Source organism: Corythoichthys intestinalis, chromosome 5 (genome assembly GCF_030265065.1).
Source record: "Corythoichthys intestinalis isolate RoL2023-P3 chromosome 5, ASM3026506v1, whole genome shotgun sequence".
NCBI lineage: Eukaryota > Metazoa > Chordata > Actinopteri > Syngnathiformes > Syngnathidae > Corythoichthys > Corythoichthys intestinalis.
In genome coordinates this window covers 55,887,239-55,909,956 of record NC_080399.1, presented here as the reverse complement: position 1 = coordinate 55,909,956, position 22,718 = coordinate 55,887,239, and the positions used below count along the sequence as shown (strand labels likewise).

Below are 22,718 nucleotides of genomic sequence, written 5' to 3'. Positions count from 1 at the left end.
TAGTGGGCATTTCACTCTACTGTCATTTAAATCTGTCTATGCTGTCCTCACTCCGAAGCGTCTACTTTTTCTAAAGCTAGACAGCTAGTGAACAACGCCTTAATAATCAGACTTCTTCCTTTTTCATCTGATTTATTAATAAATTGGCCTCAAACCATTGTCCTCTTTAGACCGTCGTAAAACTACAAAAAAAGTACACAAGCATTGCATTAGCAACAACGTTAGCTTAGCACGCTATACAGGTTCACTAAACATAAACAAAAAGCGTCTCATACAAAAAATATAACATTTCGCTTACTAACATAATATGTACATTCTTTACAACAACCATACTTACGGACAAATCTTGTCCAAGGATCATATAAGCACAACATTACAACGTAGCCGTCAGCCCGAGACGTCGTGCAGCCATATTGAACTGGCAAGAAGACAATAAACCATGTCGCAAAGCGACCACAAGAGTTCGCTGTTAGACAGCACAAAAAGCCTTGCTGTAAAACTTACCAAAAGGCAGAATACTGTCTGAGCGGGACGTGTGCGTTAATTGCGTAAAATATTTTAACGTGATTAATTAAAAAAATTAATTACCGCGCGTTAACGTGATAATTTTGACAGCCCTAGTAAGAACATACAAATGTTCAGTTAAAGAGATGGCTTGAGTGTTGAGGGCTTAAAAAGACGAAAAAAAGAAACGAGCCGGCCTAAGCTTAGCCTTTGCTTTTTTATCGACACCTTTTTCTTACGCCACTGACAATGACATTCTCCTGTTTCAACAATCTATCCTTTACTACCATATGCCCTGTCTTATATATTATATCCTCTGGTTGTCTTACGTCTCTGACCTTTCTTTTTGGCAATTTACATTGCTATTTTTGTGTAACGATCGCAAATGATACTCTTTGACAGCCAACGAACACTTAATTTTCATTAATAACAAATCTTAATTCTATAATTTATACTTCCCCCTTATTAAAGTTGTTTTTTTACAACAGAAAAGGTAACAGTAGCAGTCGGGGGGGGGGGGGGGGGGGGGGGGGGGGGGTTACAAGCCGAGAGCGCTACACTCCTCTTATTTCCCTCTTCGTGTGCCCGGTGTTCTGTCAGATTTTCAACCCCATGTTTAAAATGGCAGCGAATGCAGCGATTACAAAGTAAACACTACAAACTTTCTATAAATAAAGGACTATTTACTTACGTTTGATCATGGGCTGACATGTAGAAAAGTTCTCCTCAGACAGATCCTGCCATGTTAGCTGCACAACAACCGCACGCTGCTATCTGTTTACGTCATCGCCGTGTAGTAAAGCATTATTTTACACCATATTCGTGTTGACCATATGGCAGCTACGCGCTCTTCCGAGGCTCCGATGTCGGCCAGTTTGTCCGGCAGTAATTCTCCAACTGCTTCCCTGGCAAACATGCTCTCCTGCCGCTGCAGGGGACGAGCTGTAACTTGCTTGCCGCCGGGCGGGTTGCCGATCGGCGAAGACAATCGACAACCCCGCAGCTGTGTGAAATGATCCAGGGTAGTTTTATGGGACTTTTTCGCTTCGAAAAGCGAAAATATGATTTTGACACGTCACCCGGTTAGCTTGTCAGCTAGCTGTCACGCCTCTTGGTTTGTTTACATTCTCCAAAGTCGGGGTGGCAGGGTAATGACAAAAGCCTGACTAACTACGGTGGCATAAAATATCGTTCTTGAGGTGCGACAATGAAGGTGAAGTCGACAGTTTTGACCATTATGGAGTAATTTTGCCATGTCGTACTGAATAAATGCTTTCTTCTTATTTCATATTCCATTAAGCACAAGACTGTTATTTGTACCATTAATTTAGCAATTGAGGAAAAATACTTCGATAAAAGGAATATCCTGTAAAAATATTGGAGTGGAGAGACTGAAACAATGACATTTTGCGGCTTTTGTCACATTTTCCTCGCTCTGAATCATTCCCCCTCAATGGGCTGAATTCTAAATCAGATGAAACCATGACCCAGCCGACGTCATCCTACTGTTGGGGACGCTAGAGCCCTATAATGCTAGATATGGTTAAACGGCGGATTAAAAGACTAATTTCCCGTCATCTGTGCTTTGCCAAATAGTTGTATATAGTTGAATATTCTCAAAATATGATTCTAATTCACATAATAATGCTATTTAAGACTTTTTTTTTTATCCTGTTGTATGCACTTTCATCATTTTGTATTGCAATGTAAAAGAGCTGTGAAAAATTCATATACTTTGCAAGTACTTCCGTGCCTACAATTTTCCGTCGTCCTTTGTACTTTCTTTCCGCTATTGATTTGAAATGGATCTTAAATTGTATTTGTTAAGGTCTTTAAAAAGTTAAATATGGCTTGTAGAAACCTGCAAAAACCCTGTTAAATTTGTCTTCAGATTCCTTGGGATCAAAATCCAGAAGCATTAGCCAAATGGGCTGAGGGCCGGACTGGATACCCCTGGATTGACGCCATCATGACTCAGCTCAGAGAGGAGGGCTGGATACATCGCGTGGCTCGGCATGCTGTAGCTTGTTTCCTCACCAGAGGTGACCTGTGGATAAGCTGGGAGAGTGGGATGAAGGTAGGAAACATCTGCCTGAAAAATATAAATAACAAGGTTTGCAATGTTTTAGAAATGGTGCAGAAAATGGGCCTACAATTCCTGCTCATCTCACAATAATAATTGAACAGCTTGTTTGTGCATTATCATTAACAATTAGGCTTAATTCAGTGTAGAGTGAGTTTTATTAGTACAACGTATGGGCTTATTGCTTGAGTGTATGTCCCTGCAGGTGTTTGAGGAGCTGCTGCTGGATGCAGACTGGAGTGTAAATGCGGGCAGCTGGATGTGGCTGTCTTGTAGTGCCTTCTTCCAGCAGTTCTTCCACTGCTACTGTCCTGTTGGTTTCGGAAGAAGAACTGACCCAACAGGAGACTACATCAGGTAGGCAAACTACAGTGTATCCTTGCATTCGTCATCATTCACCTGTCTGTGTGACTTTATTCGGAGATTATAGATTGCACGGGTGGATCTTGGGCAGAGGAAGAACAAGTTTATATTTTTTCAATATTTTTTTGACCTCAAAATTGCTAAAATGATTACAATAAAAAACAAATATTCTTCCGCCACTAGGGGTCGCCATTGCCGAAAACCAACCGATACCTATCGATTAAAAGAATGACTTTATATTTTGGGTAAGCAATTGCTACAGAAAAAAATGCCCTCAAATTTATAACAATATGATCAACAAAGATCAATATAGTAACTATGCAATCTGCATTTTGCAGGGTATAAAAGACCCTAGCTGAGAAAATTGTCTAAGCGGTTTTCAGACTCATGCGCCAGTCATGCTATCTAATTCACACGCATCTCGGCTGTATAGATTACACTGGTCTACAAAATCTGGGAAAATATCCGCTTCAGAGATGAAAAAAAATGGCTAAATCACACTTGGGAAAATAAAGGATTTTAGTGCTGGTTAGCTGCAGTATTCAAAATATTTAATGTGAAAGTGTGATTATAAACATAACAAAGATCTATTTGAAATATTTCATTAGCCAGGCTAACGTCGTAGCTCTCAGCTACGGTACATGTATGTAAAATGCATTGCTGATCACAGCTACATTACCCCTACAAAATAATACAACTTTTTTTCTCATAGCAATAGTACGACATACATCTCCCTTATACGTACTACATTACTACAACAATAATAGTCAAGATGCTGAGGTGACAGATGACATTTTTACAGATTAACTTTAATTTACATTGCAGTAATAATGTAGGAGATGCCACAGAGGTAAATTGGGAGACGTTAATGCTAGTGTGCTGAAGGTGTGCCGTAAAATGCGGACCGGATTTTAAGGGCAACCAAAGCAAAAACTGGAATGGATTGTGTAAATCGGTGCACTTTAAAACCCGGATTTTCCCCAAAACTGGATTGGGAGTCTGTATCGGAATTTTTCCTTGTCGGCCGAGCCGATACCAATGCGCATATCCAAATATCGGATCGGGACAACCCTATGCCAAGCATTTATTTTTCATTGTTGCACAAGATATCAACGACTTTTCCTATTTCAAGGACTAGGGGGAAATTATAATACGGTAGCTGTATAAAGAGTTTTACTAGTTTCGGTGAGAAGGTGAATAGTTTTTGTTGTTGTTCGTGAACTAGATTTCCACACAAACGCACATCCATTTAGCTTAGCAAAGAGAGGTATGAGAGTCATTATTCGAGTGTCCTATAGCTCGCGAAAAAAAAAAAAAAAAGCACATTTATCAAGGTTTCATCAGCTGTGATTACGTATATCTGTCCACCGAAACAGCCTTATAGCACAGATATAAATATGCCTGCCCCTCTGCCATTGGATGCGTTGTCGACATGAGCGCGGCGGCGCTCTGAAAATGGAGCAATTTAATTTAATTTCTATTTTGCGCCGCCCCCTCTCGGCGCAAATTCATTCATTCGTTCTGCCCAAGTAGGCCGTCCACCGCTCACTTTCGCCGAAAAGTCCGATCCAAAATACACAATGAAATTTAAAAAAAAAAAAAAAAAAAATTAAAAAAAAATAAATAAAAAAAATAAATAAAATAAAAAAAAAAAATAAAAAAAAAAAAATTAAAAAAAAAAAAAAAAAAATACACAATGAACGGGTAGCCGCGGAACCCTTCACACTAAGCTGCCACTAGTTTGAAATGGCCTTAAAAAAACATTTCATTTGCAAGGTGTGGCGGCTTTTATTTTGGTGTGTCATTGCGCCACAATCTTTTATATGTAGTGGAAACCCTGTAGCTTTAACCCTAAACCCTTCATGTGATGTCACAATTATAAATAATACCACTTGTCAAGTAAAAAAATTGCTATGTGAACTTCCCCTCAAGTCATATTTTCTACTGGAAAACTAGGATTTTATTATGATACCTGAGTTTCTGAGATGGGATGACTGTTTACTTTTCAAAATGGCTAATATACTGTAGGTCAACCTATTTACTGGGGTTTCAACGGGCTTTATCCGCTGCTGTTCAGGACCACTATAGTCATTCATGCATGTTCTGTTTAACATTTGGAAACACTGTAATATTTTTTCAAAACAAAAACAGGCCATCTTGCATCTCTTAAAAGTGTAAAGTAGTATTTTGTGCTAAAAGACTGAACCCTTTTTTGCAGGCGTTACATTCCCATCTTAAAGGACTACCCAAATCGCTATATCTACGAGCCCTGGAATGCTCCAGAGTCTGTGCAGAAGGCAGCAAACTGTGTAGTGGGAGTGGATTATCCAAAACCAATGATCAACCACGCTGAGAGCAGTCGACTCAACATTGAGAGGATGAAACAAGTTTACCAGCAACTCTCACATTACAGAGGACTCAGTAAGTCTGTCTTGATTATCTATTCAAAGGGAAAAATGCTGAATGTATTGCATGCCTAGAAGTAATTTCCTATCTCACTCCCAATGTATTCTGGATTGATATTGAGAAGGCAGATTTCAAGGGATGTATATATATCTTTAAAAAAAAAAAAAAAAAAAAGGGCTGTCAAACGATTAAAATTTTTAATCGAGTTAATTACAGCTTAAAAATTAATTAATCGTAATTAATCGCAATTCAAACCATCTATAAAATATGCCATATTTTTCTGTAAATTATATATATATTCTGTAAAATAAATTGTTGGAATGGAAAGATAAGACACAAGATGGATATATACATTCAACATACGGTACATAAGGACTGTAGTGGTCATTTCACTCTACTGTCATTTAAATCTGTCTATGCTGTCCTCACTCCGAAGCGTCTACTTTTTCCAAAGCTAGACAGCTAGTGAACGACGCCTTAATAATCAGACTTCTTCCTATTTCATCTGATTTATTAATAAAATGGCCTCAAAACATTGTCCTCTTTAGATCATAGTAAAACTACAAAAAAAAGTACACAAGCATTGCATTAGCAACAACGTTAGCTTAGCACGCTATACAGGTTCACTAAACATAAACAAAAAGCGTCTCATACAAAAAATATAACATTTCGCTTACTAACATAATATGTACATTCTTTACAACAACCATACTTACGGACAAATCTTGTCCAAGGATCATTTAAGCACAACATTACAACGGAGGCGTCAGCCCGAGACGTCGTGCAGCCATATTTAACTGGCAAGAAAGCAATAAACCATGTCGCAAAGCGACCACAAGAGTTCGCTGTTAGACAGCACAAAAAACCTTGCTGTAAAACATACCAAAAGGCAGAATACTGTCTGAGCGGGACATGTGCGTTAATTGCGTCAAATATTTTAACATGATTAATTAAAAAAATTAATTACCGCGCGTTAACGCGATAATTTTGACAGCCCTAAAAAAAAAAAAAAATAAATACAGTTTTTATTTTTTATCATGACTCATGAGATACCACTTGAAACTAGGCATATGCCAGTATGAGATTTTGACGGTATGATAACCTTAAGCAAAAATACCGCGGTTTCATGGTATCATGGTATTGCAATTATAGCTCTAAAATGTGTTTTCAGTTGTAGGGTTATAAAAATAATAAAAATAAAATATTTTTACAACATATTTGCAAATTGGAACATCAACATGAGTATAATGTTAGACAAAATAACAAAAAATAAATAACTGAAATAATTTAAATAAAATTGCAATAAATAGAACTTATAGACTAAACCCACAGCCAAAGCTCAAGTTGCTCAACATTAGAACAAGAACCCTTGGTAATATAAAACTGGACTTAAACAGTATACAGTGTATCCAAAAGTGAGTACACCCTTCGCATTTCTGCAGATGTTTTAGTGTATCTTTTCATGGGACAACACTGACAAAATGACACAGACACAATAAAAAGTTGTCTGTGTACAGCTTATACAATAGAGTTAATTTATTTTCCCCTCAAAATATCTCAAAATATAGGCATTAATATCTAAACCCCTGGCAACAAAAGTGAGTACACCCCATAGAAACTAAGTACATCCCTAAATGTCCAAATTGAGTACTGCTTGTCATTTTCCCTCCAAAATGCCGTCTCATCAGACCATAGGACATGGTTCCAGTAATCCATGTGCTTTGTTGACATCTTCAGCAAACTGTTTGCGGGCTTTCTTGTGTACTGTCTTCAGAAGAGGCTTCCTCCTGGTGTGACAGCCATGCACACCAATTTGATGTAGAGTGCGGCGTATGGTCTGAGCACTAACAGGCTGACCCCCCCCCCCACCTCTTCAATCTCTGCAGCAATGCTGATCGACTCCTGTAACGAGTCACATGACATTTTGGAGGGAAAATGACAAGCAGTACTCAATTTGGACATTTAGGGATGTACGTAGTTTCTATGAGGTATACTCACTTTTGTTGCCAGGGGTTTAAATATTAATGGCTACATTTTGAGTTATTTTGAGGGAAAAATAAATTAACTCTACTATATAAGCTGCACACAGGCTACTTTTCATTGTGTCATTGTCATTTTGTCAGAGTTGTCCCATGAAAAGATGTACTTAAATATATGCAGAAATGCAAGGGGTGCACTCACTTTTGTGATACTGTTTGATCAAATGATTTTATGTAAAACACATACCACTACTACTATTAATATTAATTAGTTGACTATTAATGAAGAGCAAGAGCCAGAAACCGCGCGTGTGTATGTCTCGTATTATTATTTACACTTTATACATACGCAGCCACCCATGCTCTCTCAACACAGAAAGTCGCCAGAGAGGAAAAAACACCACGGGCTGTATTATGAAAATGTTATTTTAAACAAATGTTTACAATGGCGGAAGACTACAAAAGTAGGCTAATGGTAGCGAGGAAACTAGTTAGCTGTCTTGGAGTGCTAACTAGCCACGTTATCTGCCTCAACAACAAATATACATTATGGCATTTGTTTTACCATCGCTAGGCACACTGGAGTTGACTCTCATAGCTGGTGGGAAAAGTTACCTACCATAAATTTTGTGTAAAGTGACGGATGATGGTCACGTAAATGTGAAATCATGTTGGAGGTCCTGCTGTCCTGCCTCGTCTAAGCTGCGGCAGTCTGTTTCTTTTCGGTAGCCGAAGTACTCCCATACTAGCGAGTTTGTCTTTTTGGAGAGGGTGGGGGAGCTCATGTGTAGTTTCACCACTTTCAGTCATTGTGTCTACAGCACAGCGACAGAGTAGTGTCACCGACGGACACAGGACAAAGCAACAACCGGAGGGGGAGGGCTGAGCGCTAGTGCTCCAAGCCACAGATTTCTTGCTTCATTTTGGGATATAAAAAATAGCTAACACTGTACTACGGTATGACAGAAAATTTTAGTGATTTTGAAACCCTGATGTTTTCATAGCACAGTCGACCTTGAAACCAGTAACCGGAACATGCTTACTTGAAACCTATTGAAACCAGTTGGTGACATTGAAACTCTCCTGCTCTGTCTTTAGATCAGACTGGCAAGAATGATATATCAGGATTTAATAATATTCTCCATTACGTGTTTGTTTTATATACGAAAAATCTGAACAAAAAGCTTTAGATTTTAGTTCAATTGAAAACCATGTAACAGAACCCTAAAGCTGGATTTATACTCGCTTGGCTGTCATGCGACCATCAACGTGTTGACGTCACTGGGATAATGCTGCGCGCAATTTGCCTTCACATTTGAGTGTAAACCCATGCACTGTTACGCTACAAACGCTTTTATCTAGCACAGCACAGGATGGAGTTTCCTCAACATTTTATGGCCAATTCCGGTTTTGAGCCAAGCTGGGGAAAGATGAAGCCAAAAAGTGTTCGTTCCGCAGCACGTCATGGCTGGGAATAGGCGTGAGGTGTTGCTAAGGCAACAGGCAGAGCCAGGCGCCTGCCATGCCACCTGTCATTAAGGGGGGCTGGCTCAACAGGAGACTGCAGTGAAGTAGGGGAGTTCCAGCTCGGGCTTCTTGCTTGAATGTCATGAAGCCACTTGTCATGGCTGCATGTAACTCACGCCATGCAGCTCTCTGGGTCAATAGTATCCGACACTTAAGACATCAGTGCGTAAACTTCCACAGGACTTTGATTACCCACGGAGTGCTTAAATTGCGCAATAATTGGATGATGGAAAGAAAAATTAAAGGTGCAATGAAATGGTGACCATGTCAAAAAATGAAAATGACTGCACTAATTAGGGCTGAATGATATTGGAAAAAACTGACATTTCAACTTTTGGAGGGCTTGCCATATATTAGTGCTGCAACAATTAATCGATTAACTCGAGTAATTCAATTAGAAAAAAGCTTCGAATCAAATTTTGCTGCTTCGAAGATTCGTTTAATTAGAGATGTTTTAATGGTTTGTTTTGAAAGTGTTTGCATTTAGTCTTATAGATTTGGATGGATACACTGCCCTTTAGTGGTAACAGTGAATATGACATAACTAACATGGCTGGATCCAGCTGCTCCCTGTTAAGGTTAAGGTTGTAAGTTTTTGTTTGAGCTAATATGATTGTTTATGCATTCATAATTTATTTTAGAGGTATATTTAGCAGTTTTTGTGGAAATATGTGCTTGAATGATTTGTTAAGAGGATTGTAAAAAAAAAAAAAAGTTGGCAATTTATAGCATTTAAGCTAGCAGACTTTTGCCAATGTTAGCCAATTGTTCTTGTGTTGTACAGCGATCCTCATTTATTAATTTTTTTTTTAAAGATACACGATAATATCGGTGGCCGATAATTATCGGCCGATAATGGCAATTATGACGTCACACAGATAATCCAGATAATAAAAAATTCAACCGACAAAGCAATCCGATAATTATATACTTGATTTAGCCTCCAAATGTGCACAACCGAAGAATTCAGCACGCCGCCTCCTCAACCCCTCCCCTCTCTGAAGCCCCTGAGGGAGGAGGGGTTGAGGAGGCGGAGTTACACGACAAGAAATAGTTGAATATTATGGCGGCTGTTACTAAAAAAATGACGCTCTCGCCATTTGCGAAACATGTACCGCAGAAGTTCCATGAGGCCGAAAGAAAGCGTCCTCATTCAAAACCACTAACCCAGCATCCATTTAAAATTGCATCACAAAAATTTTTGGAACGAATACCAGGCTGCTGCTGCTAGCGGGAATGCTAAAGCTATTGTAAACACTAAGTTAAACTAGGGGCTTGTGATGATACAGAGTCGGGTTGTTTGGGAAAGCAGCCCAAGGCGGGTGGTAAACTCGCATCTAAGGCTAAACACCGGCACGACTGGAGACCGATAGTCGGCAAGTAGCCGTCTTCCGACGGAGCCCGCCGCTCTGGCCTCGCCGATGGCGAGGCGGGCATAGCCCGGTTCCCCAGCTTCAGGACCTCCGGCGGACACCCCGGTTTCTTGAGCGTTCCCTCACGGTGTGTGAGCAGAGCCCGGCCCCGAATACGCCGCGGCAAACCGGCCGGTGCGGGCGGATTATCCGGTACGAACGTAGCCGCCGCCGAGACGACACGATTTTTTTTTAACCGAAATGACCCGAGAGCCAAAGCCCTGGATAAAAAAATAATGCAGTTTATACGACCACCATTCTTCATGAAAAACATGCCAATCACATTTTCACCACTACATTTGGAAAAGTGATGTCCAGTAAGCAATCTTATCATGACGGAACAGTGGTTAGATGATAATTTAAACATGGAGAAAACGAAGTCAGCCCGTCAATAATGCATTCAGTATGTAAAATGACGAGCGGTCAGATGACTTTGTAATGCTGCCTTTGTTTTCGGCTTAACAAAACTCAGGCACAAAACAACACGCACGGAGATGCGAGCTCCAACTGCATCCAAATAGTACTGCCGTTTATCAGTTTAGCTGCTGTAAAGCGAATGTCGTGACTCGTGAGTGCCGCAAATGTAAACAAAGGGCTGCAGAATGGGTACATGACATCTCGCTCTTTTGAGTTAATCATTTTCACAGTGTGCAACAAAGCATATAACATTAGCAATCACTTTTCAAATTAATTTAACTTATTTGTCTGCTCAATTACAGTCACAGTAGATAATCTAAACTTATTGGCACTTATTAACACTTATTAATTTAAATATGCACATTTCTGTTGTAATGAAATAACAATAATATTCTGTAGCCACAAATATTCAAAATCTTCTTCTTCCAAGTTTTTTTAAGGATTAAGTATAATAATGTATTGCTTACAATAAGGCTGTTAAGATTATTTTCAGCTAGCTATTTTTCTTCCAAGAAATCTGAGAGAAATACACATGAAGCGCTGGCAGATAATTTCACTTATTTCCAATAGATTTACACTTAAAACTGACTAGTTTTAAGGAAGTGTGTTTTGCAGTGTATTAATGTTATGTTAGGAATGGCTTACTTTTAAAGGCATTTTTGTGCAACTTAGGTATTTACTCTGAAAGTAATTGTTGCCAAAAGTTTACCATTACACAATGTCAGACAATGTCATTATTTAGATGTTGGAATTGACGACTTGTTCATATTTTATGTTGAAAAAAAAAAGAGCAATAAATTATATTTTTGCACAGTAATATTTTCTTTTGTTTAAAATTTTACATAAATCTTTTACTAGAATTATCGGCTTGACATTATCGGTTATCGGTAGGAATGAGGAGGAAATTATCGGTTATCGGTATCGGTTGAAAAATGTATTATCGTGCATCACTAATTTTTTTAATACAATTTGAGGCTTAGCTCAGGTATTTTAATTCATTTTTAAATGCATTTATTGCTCTTGTGATATGAAAGTTTATCTGCATAGTTTGAAAAACATTTGGTTATTTAATTTTGTATATTCTCATTCAATGCTCTTTTGAAAGTGCAATCTTAGTTTGTTGGCTATCTCCTAAAATTGATTGTGCAACGCATTAAATGTTCCTAATCAGATTACTTGATTATTCGAACTAACTTACAAATTGAGAGATTAATCGATTTCTTATATAATCGATAGCTGCAGCCCTACGATATACAGTGGGGAGAACAAGTATTTGATACACTGCGGATTTTGCAAGTTTTCCCACTTGCAAAGCATGTAGAGGTCTGTAATTTGTATCATAAGTTCTTTTCAACTGTGAGGGACAATATCTAATACAAAAATCCAGAAAATCATATTGTATGATTTTTAAATAATAAATTTGCATTTAATTGCATGAAATAAGTATTTGGTACATCACAAAAATCGAACTTAATATTTGGTACAGAAACCTTTGTTTGCTATTACAGATACCAAACGTTTCCTGTAGTCCTTGACAAGGTTTGCACACACTGCAGCAGGGATTTTGGCCCACTTCTCCATGCAGATCTTCTCCAGAGCCTTCAGGTTTCGGGGCTGCTGCCGGGCAACACAGACTTTCAGCTCCCTCCATAGGTTTTCTATCGGGTTCAGATCTGGTGACTGGCTAGGCCACTCCAGAACCTTAAGATGCTTCTTACGGAGCCACTCTTTAGTTGCCTTGGCTGTGTGCTTTGGGTCGTTGTCATGCTAGAAAACCCAGCCACGACCCATCTTCAGGGCTCTCACTGAAGGAAGGAGGTTGTCAGCCAAGATCTGGCAATACATAGTCCCATCCATCCTCCCTTCAATACTGTGCAGTCGTCCTGTACCCTTGGCAGAGAAGACCCCCCAAAAAATGTTTCCTCCTCTATGTTTCACGGTTGGAATGGTGTTCTTGGGGATGTACTCATCCTTCTTTTTCCTCCAAACACGACGAGCCGAGTTTAGACCAAAAAGTTCAATTTTGGTCTCATCCGACCACATGACCTTCTCCCATTGCTCCTCTGGATCATCCAGATGGTCAGTGGCAAACTTCAGACGTGTCTGGACATGCACTGGTTTCAGCAGCGGGACCTTGCGTGCGCTGTAGGATTTTAATCCATGACGGCGTAATGCGTTTCCGATGGTTTTCTTCAAAACTGTGGTTCCAGCTCTCTTCAGGTCATTGACCAGGTCCTGCCGTGTAGTTCTGGGCTGATCCCTCACCTTCCTCATGATCAGTGATGCCACACGAGGTGAGATTTTGCATGGAGCCCCAGAACGAGGCAGATTGACCGTCAACTTGAACTTCTTCCATTTTCTAATAATCGCTCCAACAGTTGTTACCTTCTCACCAAGCTGCTTGCTTATTTTGCTGTAGCCCATCCCAGCCTTGTGCAGGTCTATTATTTTATCCTTGATGTCCTTACACAGTTCTTTGGTCTTGGCCATTGTGGAGAGGTTGGAGTTTGTTTTTTTGAGCATGTGAACAGGTGTCTTTTATACAGGTAACAAGTTCAAACAGGTGCAGTTACTTCCGGTAATGAGTGGAGAACAGGAGGGTTTCTTAAAAAAGAACTAAGAGCTGAAATATTTACTAGTTTGTAATCTATCAAATACTTATTTCATGCAGTTAAATACAAATTTATTATTTAAAAATTATACAATGTGATTTTCTGGATTTTTGTATTAGATTCCGTCCCTCACAGTTGAAGAGAACTCATGATACAAATTACAGACCTCTACATGGCTTGCAAGCGGGAAAACCAGCAAAATCGGCAGTGTATCAAATACTTGTTCTCCCCACTGTATATTTCGATATTAAAACTAGAAGAATTTTCACCAGATGACTTTAATAGCTTGGTTTGGGAAGACTTTGGTTGACTTACTATGACCACATTGTACTCATTAGAGATGTCCCGATCCGATCACGTGATCAGAAATTGGGCCAATTGGGCCATTTTTCAGAGGCTCTGAATTGGGTGAAAGGAATCGGGTTTTATGTGTTTCTTCTTCATGGTCGTACAGCCTCTCAGTGCGACCAAACTGTTTTTCTTTGTCACCGGTGCAGCTGGCGTTTGGTATTAAAGCATAGATTATATAATGTATCGACGCGTCACGGGGCCGAATTAATAATAGGGGGCCTAGCTCCGTCAAAACTGACCGAGTGGAATCACAGATGAAGAGCTTTTTCCGTTGAAAATTCTTGTAAATAAATGCTTAAATCCCTGAATTCTTTAAAGACATGGACGTAAAAGTCTCGATTCTTGGTTAAAAGCAACAACAAAAAAACGGGCAGTTAGCATTTATTTTACGTAAATATGTTGAATATGCTGCTAGTCTTTAAGCCACTGTGGCGCCGCATCATCACCACAAAGAGCTTTTTACATTGAAAATTCTTGTGAATAAATGCTTAAATCTCAGAACTCTTTATAGATATGGACGTAAAACAGTCTCGATTCTTGGTTAAAAGCAAAAAAAAAAACTGTTCAGTCACCATTTATTTTACGTAAATATTGCGAATTATGACGCCAATGCTGTAGCGGTTAAATTCTCCCATTGATTTTTTTCACAACGTTTCAAAATGCATGCATGGTACGAAAAATATAATCATGAACAAATCACTCCTGAGACAATCCTTCCTGTTTGTATGCGGTACAGCTTTCGTACTTTTTCAACCTCAATCCGGCGTTGGATCGCTGAATGTGTTTGAGAATAACGGCGACCGACTTTGACCGACTGAAGCGGAGTGTTGGACGGCCCCCTACTTGAAGGTGTGCCGCAGTGTCTAAGGAATGTGTCCCGTCAATATCATTATGAAGTCTATGCTTAATGTTAACGATGATTGACAGGTTTGTAGCGTTGCCCAGAGACGCCTCGGTAGCTCTACGATCAAAGGCAGAAATGTGTTAATCATCGTTAAGCTGGGTTACTGGTGCACGATAATTATTGGTCCGATAATTATCGGTCCGATAATAGGAATTATGACGTCATCCCAATAAATCCAATAACATTATTAATAGGACCGATAATATATACTGTGCTGGCTGGCCTGGAAATCAGTTGACCATTTGCGGGGCATTGCTGCCACCTGCTGGTCAGAATAATTTGCTGCATCTATAATTTGTTCCACGAACTCATTCACTTTACACAGTGCTGTGTCCAGCGGTAGCATTGACAATCGTGAATGCTTTCTGTTACTTACGTTTACGCCTCGGAATTATATGCCTGTAAGTATTTGTTTATTATAACATACGGATGTGCAATATATGTTTACGTTGGTGGTGAAGGGTCATATGTGCAGAACTTCATAAGTTGTTGTGTTGTAGAAGCCAGCCAATGCATACATATAATAGTTGTCGTGTAATGTTAGTCCTGTCAGCATGCTTGGTAGGATTTTATACTATGCAGAGAAACCTCATACTTTATTGAATATGGGTTCACTCACTGCCGTTTATATTGATTATTATAAGGCAAGGCATTAATCCATTTTGTTCTACCAAATTTTTGTTATGAGGTATGAGTGATAAACCTTACTATAAAATTTTTGCATTTTACAGTGTTAGTTATAAGTTACTAAGTTGTTGAGAGGCCTTTTGATTATTGATAGGCTTGCTGTCCTAACCTGTCTCCCAGGTTAAGAAAGTTGTTTCATGGACCAAGACCACAACAGTCTCCTGTAGCACCAAATATTTTTATCTGATGACAAAGCACAATACCTGTTGGGTTTATGTTTTAGTTCAATGCTCATTGTTCAGGAAACACATCTTCAATTATACTGACTAATTGATTGTGATTGACTCAAATTATATTCATTTGAAAAAATAAATATTGTGAAGCGGTATGAAGAGTGTTGTTAGCTCGAATTGCTGTGTCCAGCCTCTGTAACTCTGCTGCTCTCTGTGAACTCTCGTGAACTCTCAACTCAGCCGGAACGCGCACGGCTATTAAGTATATGTCACGTGACTGTGACGTAGCCTGTAACTCGCTCGGCCAAACGTACACACAACTTCCGTGGGTGAATTATGTTCCAAAATAAAGGGTCACCACAATTGGCACTTTATTTGAAGTCTGAAGACTGTTCTTATCTTTGTTTTGTTCATTATAATAATGTTCATGTCATTATGAAAATTTTGGTGAGGTCAAAGGCAAATATATGTTGAATCCACCATTATTTTTTTTATTAAACCTCCAGGTGTTCAAAAACTCAGGTGAATATACATTTTCCTGGGACATACCTTTTCTGGGATGGATTTGTCCAAAATATGGTCTGCTATTGTTTTAAACTCATTTGCAGTAGTATTTCGTAGCACTTTTAGACATACCTTAACCATTGCGCATGTGAACCGAACATACCACACCAAAAATGTTCAATACATCCACGTGAATGGTTAATAAGTCTTAAGCCAAGACAGAGAGACTACTATCTAATGAGTAGTATAACTTTTTAAGTTTGGCAGAGATCTGTGGCACCGTGTTTTTTTTTTTTTAAGTGTAGAAAAATTAAATGGAGACACTAGCAGATAAAATACATCTGTAAAAGTGAGTTGATGACTTTATTTAGGCACTCTGTCAGTGGTCGCCAACCTTTTTTGCACCACGGACCGGTGTAATGTGGGCCTTTTTTCACGGACCGGCAATGTGTGGCAGAAAATTACAGTAAAATAAAAATAACATGTCGAGGCTAAAAACGAATATTAAGTGCAGGGAAAATTTCACTTACCATACCCTGAATCATTTTTTTTTTAACAGCGGCCTCTCCTAAAACTTGTCGGCAAATAAACATGGTCGCAAGCATAATGAGTTCTGCTCCAATCGTGAAAGGTTTCTTAACTTAAGCAATACTGTTCGCCATTAGGTATGAAGTTCTCAGCGCATTCGCTTTTGTTGCCTCGTTTGCTGGCTTTTAGCCACATATTATTCAGAATGGACTTGGTTAAAGGCTCCTCTTCTGGCTCAGCAGGTGGTTTTTTTCCCCGTAAAAAAGCTGTCCAGAAACATCGCCGCCCTCAGCACACATCCAACAGCAGCTAAAGTTACTGTTTACATTGACACCCTAGTAATTGCTACCAACCACTAGATGGCGACCTATACAAATCTTTACTTGGATTAGTCTGTAGACAGTAAGGGTGTAATGGTACATGTATATGTATTGAACCATTTTGGTACGGGGTGCTCGGTTCGGAACGGAGGTGTACCGAACGAGTTTCTGACGTAATGTAACCCTTACTTTTCGAGGCTGTGAGTTCATCGGGTTCCAGTTTCTTTGTGTAGATTATATTTACTCCGTCTTCTCTACTATAATGAGAACCAACACGCTAGGACAGTATATAACCCAGAAACGTCAACGGCGCGACAACGTGGCCGCCGCGAGAACGCAGTGAAACGCGGGCGTTAAAGTCAATCAACCAATGCACACCAGTCGCAGTGCTTCTGGGCCGCGTGTTAGACGCGTCCCAGAAGCGGCTCAACGCGACGCACGCGAAAAGAACGTCAGTTTATTATTTGACGCGAGACGCGGCCCTCCTGCGTCAATACTACTAGCTAGGATCGGGCAGACCGGAAGTCACTCGTGTAAAAATACGGTGGATCCGGTCGATTTTCAAACTAATATGCAATCGTAACCCACTTTTTGAGTCCATCAGATCTCTTGAGTGGTAGATCGGGGCACAGTTGACTTGTCTTTGTTGATGTACTGCTGTCTTCTCTGCTATAATAATAACCAACACAATACAAAACCCTCCTACCACAACAAAATAAGTAGGAACTAATATTCACATAGGAACTAAAGTTATACAACATAAAATATACAATATAAATGATTCCTACATCACATTTGTAAAATATGAACACATGATAAAATAAATAATAGCCCATTTAAATAAAATAAATTGAAATGAGCTAAAACACCTGTAATTAATTAATAATAATAATACACAGATCCTGCTTACACAAATTGATTAATTTCTGTGTGGCACTTTAACTTGAGAAAATCCACCAATAAAGCTTTTGAAAACCGTTCATAAGGAAAAAAAATGATTCATTGAGGCATTTCATTTGTAAAATGCATGTTAAAATCTTTGTCATTGGGATTGCTTTTCTCTTTAGCACAGGACTTTTTTCTTCTTTCTTTCAGAAAGAAAGCTGACCAATATGCGAGGTCTGAAAGGCAAATTGTTGTTGGATTATTATCTTTAAATACCTGCTACTTTTTGAGCAGAATTCTAGCTTTGTATAGGCTAATGTTCCTATTGTTGAAAGCACAAAAGTGTGTAATAAACAACTAGCACATTTATATTTTACATTTTGTTTTCTTACTGTAAAATGAACCGAACCGTGACCTCAAAACCGAGGTACGTACCGAACTGAGATTTTTGTGTACCGTTACACCCCTAGTAGACAGGGATATTGATGTCAAGAGGCACAGGCCAGATTGCAGTCGTTGATAAATTATTTATTTCTCTGCAACCTGGTAGCAAATGACCCAAGGACCCGTACTGGTCCCGGCCCAGTGGTTGGGGGCCACTGCTCTATGTATTCTAATTGTATCGTGTTTAAATATTGTGTGTGTTTTTCAGGTTTGCTTGCATCAGTACCAACAATCCAAGAGGAGGCAGAGCCCCTGATGACTGATGAGTCCCAGACCAGCAGCGGGCCTGGTGAGAGGATACATAAAATATTTCAGATTTTTACCTAAATTGACAATAAGACATGAATATTAGTTTTATTATTAAAATGTCATCGTGATTTTTTTTCTATCTGAAGACTCCCCTTCCATCGTTAACGAAGAAGCGGCTGGCTGCTCCACAGCCCCTGATTCATCCACTGTCTGCACATCTTCTAACACTGTTTTACACCCAGAACTGGAGGGGGATGCAATGACATGCTTGACCCCCACACCCGCCAACACTTCAGATTCACACATGCATGCTTCTGCAGCCATAACATCAACATGTGCAGCTCAATCAGCAGTTGTAGGTTCTCCTCCTTCACTGGTATCAACACCAGCCCAGAACCCCTTATCAAGATCAAAGATGTGCGCACCTTCTTTGGCGTGTTCCACAGCCCAAACCCAGACATGTTCTTTGGGACCAAGAAGGAAAAGCTTTACCCGTAAGGTGCGCCGTGGCCAGAGGCAACGAGGGCGACTCGGCTGCCATGCAGTAGCCAGAGAGGGAGAGAGGAGAGGTGATGAGGAAGAGATTGAGCCAGGAGGGGGGAATGAAAAGATGGATGAAGGTGTAGAGATGGAGGAAGAGAGAATGGAGGAGGAATCCTATGCAGGAAATCCACAGTAAAACCATTGTTTTTACAAGCATGTTGAAAACATTATGGAGATGTTCCTCCAAATATTTGTAAGTGTTTGCTTGAAAACAACACTTTACCTGCCAACATCTCAGTGGCTCAAATGGTCCAAAAATATCAAAATTTCTCCAATTTTCTTTCAGTTGCTTACCTTTCAAGAGAAGTAACACCTAACACTGTTACTGGAAAACTGGACAAAATGAAAGAGGGTTTCTGGTTATGTACAAAATACACATTCACAGACTGCAAAATTAGATGTACAACTGCACAATCTGATTATATTCGATGGAATACTGATTCTCGAAAGCCCTCCTAGTCAAATTGGCACTAAGATTTGACCATTCACAACCAGTTCTTCAGGTTCAAATACACTAGATGTCTTTTGCTGTCAATGGCAGGTAATGAGTTATTTTTACATTTAAAAGAAATAGTTTGAATGACTATCTTATTAACTAAAGAATTGTACTTGCCTTCAGTATTTGACAAAAGGTAAGTCATGTAACTCAGGCAACTTCCCCACATCATACTTTTAAAATCTTTAACGATTATCTGATACATTATCTTAAGATAGTCTTCTAGCATTTACTAGTAAATATTTTGCTGAAGACCCCCCCCCCCCCCCCCAATCCAAAAACAGCTGTTTTGGTTTAAATTTGTCATGCTCGCAGGATTTCTCCATTCAAGGCATGCACAATGGCATACACGCATGCTGGATAGTTTGCGTACTACTACTAGGCTACTACAAAGACAGCATTTTATTTCACATAGTGTGTGTTGTAGTTTTTGTATTGGAAATAAAAGCGCCCATGTATTATAATGCATATCCCCGCAGCTAGACGACGCAGTGAAACACAAACACATTTTAAAACTAAAAGGTCCAATCAGCCTTGGTTTATCACTCACTTTTCACAACACTCCGAAAAATCGCACACGAATATCCAACAGCACTCTGCACGGCGGCAGCTCAACAGCAACAACAAACGATAAATGGCTACAATGCAAGCTATTTGAAGTTCTCCACGGTCTAAATCTGCAACTAACTTTTCCTCGCTAGGCACTATTATAAACTATTATAATCCTCTTCATTTTCGGCCTTGAATTAAATTTAAGAAAATTTTGCTGTTTTTGTAAAGAAAAGATTGCTAATTTGTTTTTGGGCCATGTTAACGTCTCATCTATCAACAGTTAACTTTTCCGATCCAAAAGCGCCTTATTCAAAATGAAGCCAGCAAAGTGTCAGGTAGTGACCATGTTATTAACGAACAAAAAAAAACTTTTTGACATCTATATTGAATCCCCAAAGTTCACACTATTGACACTATTTTGAGCTATTGTCCAAATCAGATCTGGGCCTGTTCAGACTGAGGCACACTATTGACACACCTGACAGGTTGCTGTGGCAACGAGGGGTCATCCAGCATAGAGGCACGTCTCAGTCAAACCCCATCTGAGCTGTTCAGACTGAGAAGCATCTTGTCCATATGTGATATTAAACTACCTCCTGTATGTGGTTTCAATCAGTCTTGCAAAAATCAAAAATTTTGTGCACTTTGTGACTGTTTAGGCTACAAAAGAGCCATCCACTTTCAATGTGCCTGGCCTAAAAATCTGATTTTGGCTACCAGTCTGAACAAGGCCTTAGAGACCAGACAAAACCCTGAACTGGTCACCAGTCAGTCACAGGGTACATATGCTGCATTACAGGAAAGTGGGAAGTCGGACCTATCCCATTCGGATGGTAACAGTTGCGACCTCTAAAAGTTCCAAGCGAATGTAAACAACAAGATGGTTGATTGCTACAAGTTCTTTTTTTTATTTTGGCCATTAAAAGACATTTTGACCTCCAAAAAAACCTGCCTTCTCGTAAGCCAGGGGTGTCAAACTAATTCCACAAAGGGTCGCAGTGGGTCCTGGTCTTTGTTCCAACAGACCCAGCGAAGACGGTTCAACCAATGAGTTTTCTGCTAAAACAAGCAGCACCTGACTGCAGTCAACTGATTACGCTTGTAAGACACCAGACTGGTAAAGGGCTGTCCTGATGATGGGTTTGAACAAAAACCCGCACCCACTGCGGCCCTTTGATGACCGATTTGACACCCCTGTCGTAAGTGATCAAATAGTGGAGGATAAAATGACGGCTGAGATAAATAACTGTAAACTGCCTTCTTTAGTTGCATCTTTGCTGAAAATCAATCTAAAAGAATATAAATTCATTAAGTTAATTCACTTTGAGAAAAAATACATAGTGTCTCAAAGAAACTTAATCTAAATCATTATTTCATCAATATGTTGTCTTGAGCACCATTTTTGTTGATTGATGTCAGATTGAAGCAACTCGTGAAGTCGGGGTACAATCTTTTCCCCGACTTTGCGACTAGGATCTCCCAGTTCGAGTGGCGTTCCAATGATATGATTCCTTGTCAGAGGTTGGAAAACTTTGGCTACCCACCTTTCTCGAATGCAGCAAAAGAGTGACAGACAATCATTCACTGCTAAACCAATGCTGTTGAAGTTAGGCGAATGTACTACTGTATTATACTAGCACAAAGGGCAGTTAATGTTACATTTAATAAAAAGTTTTGGGTGTTGGTTTGAAAAAAAAAAATCAGCTATCCCAAGTATATTTGTCAAAACACTTCATTTATTTTCACATTAGATTGTGCAGGTGTGTCTAATTCAGCGTCTGGTCAGTGTGTCTGTACAATATCTTGGAGTAGCAGCAATGCAAGAACATTTTACATGAATATCTCAAATACGGGAATCTGCAGCAAAACAAGGGTTAATTGTCCTAGCATCTACAAAGTTATTTGATGACTTTAAATTATGACTCGTTGGGACTCGTTCAACTGTCAAGAGCACAGCATTGCATTGCAGCTTGTGATTTAAGCCTTGTTTAGAAATACAAGCTCAATCGCTTTTATTTGTCGCAGCTCACTGCTTTCCCCTGCTTCTACAAATAGCTCAGTTGATACAAAACATCATATAACACACACACAGGGATGGAACATGACATGATGACCCAGTGTATTTTTCCTGAAATGATATTTTATTCTGAAAAGCCATCAGGCTAGCAAATTTAATGTGTTATCTTGTCTGGCAAAAAGTAAAATTTGAGGCAGGATATAGAAGGTTGTTTCCGAATTAAACTTCACATTACATTTTAGATCCTTCAATGTACAGCTATGTGTGGCACGCATTTATATCATGTATAGGTAAATACGCTGTTTAAAAAAGGTTCAAGGACTGGTGTCACTCAAAATATGTAGTTTTACACTTGAGTGTGTTTTGATGAATCAGCATGTCTACAAAGATCGCAAAGGGCAAATGTATACAATCCAGATTCCACCAAATAGTACAAAAAGTAAAAATTGGAAATAAAAACTGAATGCAATGATATGGAAGTGCCAAATGTCAATATTCGGAATAGAACAAATAACGGGTAAAAATTTTAAGCAAATGATACAATTGTTTTCAGTTTTAAGTTTGTATCTGTCATCGACATTGTTTTGAATAAAATCTTGAAATTTGGCACTTGCACACCATCACATTCAGATTTCACATCCCAACTTTTTTGTAATCCGGTTTGTAGTTTGGGTTTGGAAGTATTTTAAGTGACACCAGTCCGAGAACTTTTCAAACAACCCGTAGATGAAGTCTCTGAATAATGAAGTGCTATCCAGTTTT

General features: G+C 39.3%; 2 protein-coding genes across 2 annotated transcripts in view; both read left to right on the top strand.

The window, feature by feature from the left end:
- cry2 (cryptochrome circadian regulator 2) overlaps nt 1-19,040 on the top strand; it is a 36,930-nt gene extending 17,890 nt beyond the window's left edge. The window contains exons 8-12 of the mRNA XM_057835905.1: nt 2,396-2,581; nt 2,793-2,944; nt 5,169-5,371; nt 18,308-18,388; nt 18,495-19,040. Of these exons, the coding sequence (XP_057691888.1) occupies nt 2,396-2,581; nt 2,793-2,944; nt 5,169-5,371; nt 18,308-18,388; nt 18,495-19,027 (1,155 nt within the window). The 3' untranslated portion in view covers nt 19,028-19,040. The remainder of the gene's footprint in view (nt 1-2,395; nt 2,582-2,792; nt 2,945-5,168; nt 5,372-18,307; nt 18,389-18,494) is intronic.
- A 1,989-nt stretch (nt 19,041-21,029) lies between these two features.
- The window catches only part of tango6 (transport and golgi organization 6 homolog (Drosophila)), a 53,198-nt gene continuing 51,509 nt past the window's right edge, over nt 21,030-22,718 (top strand). Inside the window, exon 1 of the mRNA XM_057835899.1 lies at nt 21,030-21,138. The gene's annotated coding sequence lies outside the window, so the exon portion shown is untranslated. The remainder of the gene's footprint in view (nt 21,139-22,718) is intronic.